Source organism: Equus quagga, chromosome 5 (genome assembly GCF_021613505.1).
Source record: "Equus quagga isolate Etosha38 chromosome 5, UCLA_HA_Equagga_1.0, whole genome shotgun sequence".
In the NCBI taxonomy this organism is placed as follows: domain Eukaryota; kingdom Metazoa; phylum Chordata; class Mammalia; order Perissodactyla; family Equidae; genus Equus; species Equus quagga.
This window is the reverse complement of record NC_060271.1, coordinates 24,156,575-24,163,594: the sequence shown is the minus strand read 5'-3', so window position 1 is coordinate 24,163,594 and position 7,020 is coordinate 24,156,575. Positions and strand designations below refer to the sequence as shown.

At 55.9% G+C, this 7,020-nt stretch overlaps 1 protein-coding gene across 1 annotated transcript; it reads right to left on the bottom strand.

Moving 5' to 3' along the window:
* Window positions 1-6,929, bottom strand: FNDC5 (fibronectin type III domain containing 5). The gene is made up of 6 exons (XM_046662398.1): window positions 6,857-6,929; window positions 5,100-5,215; window positions 4,429-4,627; window positions 3,997-4,086; window positions 1,914-2,047; window positions 1-997 (listed from the first exon to the last, which is right to left on the bottom strand). The coding sequence occupies exons 1-6, from the start codon at window positions 6,927-6,929 to the stop codon at window positions 959-961; spliced, it is 651 nt and encodes a 216-aa protein (XP_046518354.1). The 3' UTR covers window positions 1-958.
* Window positions 6,930-7,020: the final 91 nt, after the last annotated feature.

The window sequence follows — 7,020 nt, the reverse complement described above, 5'->3', positions numbered from 1 at the left end:
CCAGAAAGGGGCAGTGGAGAGAGAGACCAGTCACCTCACACCACTCAGGCTCTAGGGAAGGACATGAGGACCTGGGTAGCTTTCACAGAACCCTGGATGAGATGGCAAGATAATGGAGACCCCAGAGCCCAGGGCTGCTTTGACTGTCCGTGGTGAATGGCTCAGTCCTGCCTTCCAGCAGCTGCCACTCCAGAGTGGGTGATTTAGCAGCCCTCAGGACGTCCCGTGGATGTACCTCTTCAGTTGTGCAAGCCAGCACTGTTACAACTCTAAGAGACTTTCCTAAAGAAATGGGGCCAATACCTTCCAGGTCTCTTTCCTAGTTTGTCTTCTTAAGACCCCAGACTGATGATCTCACAGTCAAAATAAGGGCCAAAGAAGACAGAGGATGCAGGCAACCAGCTCGGGGAATCCCTCTGCCCTCTGGAGTGAAGCCCTTCGATTATGTTTTCCAAAAGTAACAAAACAGATAACATCTTACACACTCGCAACGTTTTGCATCACACCACAAACAAGTCCTTGATGGCTGGATCCAGAAAAGGCTTGATGGCAGCCATGACCCTGCCCGGCAGGCAGCCCCACAGCTTCCCTGATGGTTCGTGGTCTGAAAGACACAGCTTGAATCATTCTAGGTGCTTGTCATCTCCCAGGAGCTTTGTGCATTTTCTCAGAGAGGAAGCCAGTCCAGGAGAGGCGAGGAGGCAGAAAGAAGGCTGTGTCTCATGCAGCTTTGCCTTTTCCAGAACAGGGCCAGGCCTTTTAGTTTTGTGGCTTATTTATTTTTTTGCAGAATTTGGGTTTGTAGTTCAGCCTCCTCCACCAGACTAGGACGGGGGCAGAGGGAGAACTGTGCAGCCAGCTGTGCCTCCCCCCACCGCAGTCTTCCCTCTCTCTGTGCCCGTGGACCCGGGGACCGGCAGAGAAGAGAAACGAAATCCTTCTCCCTGCAGACAGGCAGTCACGCTTCGATGATGTTCACCGAGGGCTTGTTTGGAAACTGGGAGGAAAAAAATGAGAGAAGCGGCCAGGGCTAACTGAATAGACTCCTTGCAAGGTTGGAAACAGGGAGAGGATACGAGAAGGAAGGGAGCAGCGGGGCTGCAGCCTAAAAGCCAGGCTCTTGTCTCATGTGGAAGGAGTAGCCCTGCCTGGGTGCCTTGTCTCTCTGCCTTCTCAAACCCAGCCTTCGGCCCCACTCACTGAGAGGCCAAGACTGGGTCCTGGGCCCACGGCCCTTGGTTCCCAGGTCACCCCCAGCAGAGCCATCCTGCTGGCTGGTTCTCTCAAATCCTGCAGATCTGCCTCTGAGCGCAGCCTCAGCCACTGACACTGTTGAGGTGCTTCTGGAGATGCGGGTTAATAAGAGGCTTCAGGAAAATGTGCCAGAAAGAGAGAAGCCAAGAGAGGACAGTAAGCCAGAGGATAAGGAGATGGAGGGAGGAGGAAATGTAGAGAGGGCCAGATGTTTGCTGGATAATCATCGTCAGAACCATGAGATCCTCTCACATCCTCTATGTCTTTCTTCTGAGCTGCTCAGAGCAAGCACTGAAAAGGTTTCATATCTGTTTTACGGAAGAGGAAATGAAGGTACAAAGAGGTGAAGCACCTGCCCAAGGTCACCCAGCACAGCAGGAGCAGACACGAGCCCAGACCCCCTACTCTTGCTCTCCCACACCAACCAGGAATTCTGCTCTTCTCACTCGCTGCCCTTTTTTTTTTAATCCCACTGGCCCTGGCACCCTGTAAAAGGAGAGGATCCAAAATCAATTTGCAGTGTCCCCTGTGCACACAGGCAGTGGCCAAGCTTGGCTCTGCCCAGCTGTAGCCATGCCAGGCCCTGAGCTGACCCTTCTGCAGTCTAGGGACTACAAGTGCACAAGCCATGGGGCTGCCCACCCGTGTCCCGCCCTCACCTTGCTGCGGAGAAGACCCCCGCCTTGGTGCTCTGGTGTGCTGGTTTCTGACGCACTCTTGGTTTTTTCCTTGTTGTTATTGGGTTCATTGTCCTTGATAATGTCATACTGGCGGCAGAAGAGGGCGATGACGCCTGGTGGGGACAAGGGAGAGCAGTCAGAGGCCACAGCCCAAGTCCTTGCCCCCTGCTTCATTCCCACCAGCACTTGCTGAGCTCCGGTTGGGTACCGAGTCCAGATGGTCTCTCGCCTGCACTACTGCCACAGTCTGCCTCTAGCCTCCGGCTCCTAGGCCCTCCTGTCCCCTTCCCAGCCCTCCCCTTCACCGCTGCTAGGTTGATCTTCCTACAACATGCATCCGACGTATCTCTTCCCTTCCCTTCTGTTAAACCTCTGACAGCTCCCCTTGTCCTTTAGGAGGAAGTAGAAACAACAGCATTTGTGGAGCATGTGCCAACCCCTGTGCTGTGCACTGACACATTCTAGCTCCCTTAATCCTCACAGCTCTCTGAGGTACCTTTTATCATCACTCCCGGGTTAGGAGCGAGGACACTGACACAGAGCTCAGATACCCCACTCAAGGTCACACAGTCGTGGAGCTGGGATGTGAATTTCAGGGCCTGCACTCTGCTAAATGTTTATTGTTATCAAACTAATAATACATGAACATAACATTTTTTGAAAATCAGATAGTTATAAAGCAGCCAACTCCAATTCTTGTAGGTGTTTTCTCCATTTTTACCTCCATATTTGATTTATACTGCTATTTCTTGCTCTGTTTTAGATACTGTCTGTTGACTTCCCATCATGGTAGACAAAGCCTAACAACTCCTTCTACTTCGTTCCCCATCATCCTAACAAAATTACATCAGGATTTTGGGTTAATTCGCTGTTTATATTGTTACGATTATGTAAATACGGTCTGTGCCAAATCTAATAATGCACCATAAGCAAACTTCCTCCTTTGTAAAATCCTTTCTTTTTCCTGCTTTTTTTCAAGTGCCTGTTTTTCTATGTGCCTACGGAACATTTTTTTCCAGATGCTTTTACAATAGAGCGTCCCCTCTCAACCGCCAGGCTAACACAGCTTTGGCCTGGTGTTTGAGTCCCTCAAAACGGACTCCATCCAGGCCCCTCCACAGCCTCAGCGCCATTACTCCCCTACTTTCTGCCATCTCTCTTGGGTCACAGCTGCATGTAGTCAGACTGAGCTCAATCTGTTTCTTGAACACACTGTGCCCAGAATCCTTATTTTGGCTGCCTGATGAACTCCTATTCATCCTTCAAAGCTCAATTCCCATGTTACCTCCTCTCTGGGTTTTCCTTGATTTCTATGCCTAGCCCCAGAACTAATTCCATCTCCGCTGCTCTCATCACATTGAATTAGAGTTAAGTATGGGCCTGGCTTCTCCAAGACCGAGTGCCTTGCAAGCACAGGGCTCTTCTTAATCATGATTGTAGCAGCACTATCTGGAATGGAGGGACTGTTCAGGAAAGGCTGGTCGAGTTGAGTACACAGATGAACTTTGGTCTTTATCCTCACGGAGCTCACAGACAAGTGGGAAAGAGAGAGACATGAGGCCAACTAATGTGTGTGCTGGGGGCAGCGAGGCAGGAGGCTATTCTGCTGCAGGGTTGGGGAGGTTTTAGGGAGGCCCTCTCCGAGCCAGGTCTAGAAGGATGAGTAGGTTAAGAGGGTGTCCCAACCCTGAGCTGCCCAGGCCTGAAGCACCTGGAGGCACAGCGACCTGAAGGAGGAAGGAGAGGCTGCGGCAGCTATGGCCAGAGGGCAAAGGGGCTGTGGATGTGCCCACCCCCTGGAGCCTGTGCCACTCCTGAGGGAGGGGAAGGACAGGTGCTCATATAACCCTAAAAGATAGCTGTCAATAGGCGCTTTCTTTGGTGAGGCGTGAGTTAGAGAAGGGATCAAGTCTGCTCCCCAGAGCAGGACTTAGAGACTTCTCACCTTGTCTCTCAGCTGCTTCCAAGCCCCGTACCCTTCGTTTCTGTGAGAGAAGGGGTCTGGTCAGGGGCCTCCACTCCCCAGAGGTTAAGTGAAGAAGGGCTCGGAGGCCAGACTCACCGGCCCACATGAACAGGACCACGACGATGATCAGCACCTCGCCTGTCCGCAGCTGCTGGTTCCTCCCCATCTCCTTCATGGTCACCTCATCTGTGGAAAGAGGGACACCAGGTCCAGGGCTCCTTCCCTCCCCCGGCCACTCTCTAGGGCCGAGCCCAAGACAGGAAGCACTTATTTCTATAGGTGGCCACACATCTGATAAAAAGTGATTCGAGAACATGCTGATGGCTACTCGGGGTGGCAGCCATGAGACTTAATCCATAGTCCCACATTGATGGACCCACTGTCTCGGGGGACTCGTGTGAACCTCCTCTCTCTCAGGTACTGCTTTACCAGACAGCAGGGGCGGGGGGAGCCATGCGGGAGTTAGCGCTTTCCTCGAGCCACCCTCTGCTCTGGCCCTGACCAGCCCTCACCCTACCCCGCCCCTGCCTTTGTTCTTGGACGCCATCTTCTCAGCCTCGCGCGGTGTCTTGAAGAGCACCGGCTCGCTAGCCGGACTCTGGCCCTGAATGGAGATGGCCTGCACGTGCACAATGTACTCAGTGTCCTCCTCCAGGTCCCAGAGGGCACACGAGCGGGTGGTGGTGTTCACCTCCTGGATGAAGCGCAGCATCCGCACGTCCTTCTTCTGCCAAGGCAAAAGCCGCTGCTCTCAGTGTCCAGCCCCCCACCCCACTCTGGGGCTTACCCACAGGCCTCACCCGGCTCCCATGCTCAGCCTTTTACACACACAAGCTTACTTATGCATCCCATCATCTCTGCGGTAGGCACCATTATCTCCACTTTATAGATAAGGAGCCCGGCTCAGAGGTTAGGGAAGTTGCCCAAGGCCATACACCTAGTCAGACCTGGAGCCAGGTCCCAAACTCAAGTCTAAGATCAAGACCATGCTCTTAATTCCCAGGTTCCAATCAAAGGCTCCGGAGCCCTCCCTCGCTGACTGATTCCCTTCCGGCCCCCCTTTCAAGCCATATGTGCGACTTTCTGCCTGTCTCTCTTGCTCCTCTTTCCTTTTCCCTTTCTCTCTCTGCACCCCTCCTCCCCAAGCCACCACTACTATCTTGGTGTGTTCTTCCCTCCCAGGGGCCCTCCAGGGTTACCTGCTGAGAGATGGCAAATCCGATGACAACCTCGTCCTCCAGGACATCCCAGCTCACCACCGCCGAGTTGGCCTTGAGGTGCCTGACAGTGACATTCACTGGGGCGGAGGGGCTGTCTGGGGGTGAGGCGGCACCTGAGCCTGAGCACCCCCTGCTGAGGCCTAGGCCTATTGTCTCATAAATGAGAAAGGGGACCCTCGGGAAGGCCATGCAGTGGGGGAAGGAAGAAACCCAGGCCTCCAATGGGGTTGGCACATGGGTCTCAGCTCCCTTGTGGGTTGAAGAGCCAGGCCTGAGAGGCCCTAGGCTCCTTGTGTCCAGGGTGGGACCCCCTGGTGGCCACTACCTGCCCTACCAGGAGTCCAAGCTAAAGTCGATGGGCCTGGGCCAGGGGCCAATCTAATTGGGGGGGGGTAAGAGGTTGGGGGACGGGAGACACAGGTGGCTGGGGTGGCAGGACTGAAGGGTAGTCTGATGAACACAGTTAAAAACACTCCCAGCCCAGTACTTTTTCTACAGTACTGCGATGTCAAGTGAGTGACCTTGAGGGAAGAAGAAAGACCCAGAGGTCCAGAAGAGCCAGGCTGGGGTGAGCCCTGGGATGGGAGTGGGGATCAAGAGAGGAACCCCCGGATCGTGGTGACCCGGGCAGGAAGAGCCTGGGGAGGGATCTAGGTGAGCCTCTTCTCCACACTGCCAGCCCCAAGAGGCAGGTGGGGAGGCGGCAGGAGAAGAGGGTCACTTAGAGCAGGGCCCCCCAGCTGAGTCAAGACTACGGTAGGGCCATCTGGACACAGGAAAAGGATGAAAGAGGGGCAGTCGATAAGGGAGTAGGAGGGAAAGTGATGAGGGCGGTGGGGTCAGGGAAGGAAGAACCTTCTAGGAGAGGAGCAGCAGAGTCACAGAAGCCTCTATATCCCTCCCAAGGGGCAGGTACTGCAAGGGGAAGACCTGGGCCTGAGCAGGACCCTTCATCCCACAGATGAGTGGCCTTGAAGCCCAAGGGGCTGGGGAGACAAAGCCAGACGTGGAGACGGAAAGAGACAGACAGACACAGACAGGTGGTGGCAGACACAGAATCAGAGAACAGACAGTGGGGTATCAGAGACAGACACAGAGACGGAAGCAGAGAGAGAGAGCACTGAGCCACGGAGAGATGGGCAGAGGTAGAGATGAGTGAGGCAGCAGCAGCCAAAGGGACAGACAGGGCGTCAGGAGAGGCTGGGGGAGGATGAGGCTGGGCCCCACAGGGCAGGCCCGACCCTGACTGCACCAGGCTCAGGGGGCCACCCCCACCCACCGGGAGCCCTAGGATGCCAGGCCCCATCCCCCTCACACATGCTCACCCACACTGGGACCCCATCCCGCTCCGACCTGCAGAGTTGGCCTGCAGGGCTTTGGGGACAGGGAGCAAGGCCCACGGTGGGGGGACCGGTGTCCTCAGCTGCTCCCTGGGCCAGAGAAGGGAGCTAGGGCACCTGAGGCAGAGGCCTGGGGTCAGGGGAATGGGATGCGGGGACTGGGGATCGCAAGACCCTAGACCCCAGGGCTGGGGTGGTGGGCAGGAGTTTAGGGGCTGCAGGACGGGCCTGGGGTCAAGAAGGCAGGGAAGAGGCTGGGGGTGCGGTCAGGGAGCGGTGATCGGGGCAGAGACGGGGTCCCCAGGGAGCAGGGAAGGGAGCGGCGGACTCCCGAGCCGGGCGCGAGGGGAGCCTGCCCGCCCGCGCCCCCCGCGCCCCCCGCCCGGGCCCCCTTACCCGCCTGCACCAGCGCGAGGCAGACGCAGCCCAGCCACAGGCGGAGCGCGGCGCGGGGCGGCCCGGGGCGCATGGCGGCTCCTCCGGCCGGCCGGCCCGGGGCGGCGCAGGCGGACTCGGCTTTTTTTTTTTTTTTTTTTTTTTTTTTTTTTTTTTTTTTTTTT

What these genes read in the sequence shown, in the direction of transcription:
- FNDC5 (XM_046662398.1), bottom strand. Translation starts at nt 6,929, where the DNA reads ATGCGCCCCGGGCCGCCCCGCGCCGCGCTCCGCCTGTGGCTGGGCTGC. An exon ending in GGTCCTGTTCATGTGGGCCG is followed by an intron (nt 2,048 to 3,996) that starts GTGAGTCTGGCC and finishes TGTCCCCACCAG; the next exon opens with GCGTCATCGCCCTCTTCTGC. An exon ending in GGGGTCTTCTCCGCAGCAAG is followed by an intron (nt 998 to 1,913) that starts GTGAGGGCGGGA and finishes TTTTCCTCCCAG; the next exon opens with TTTCCAAACAAGCCCTCGGT.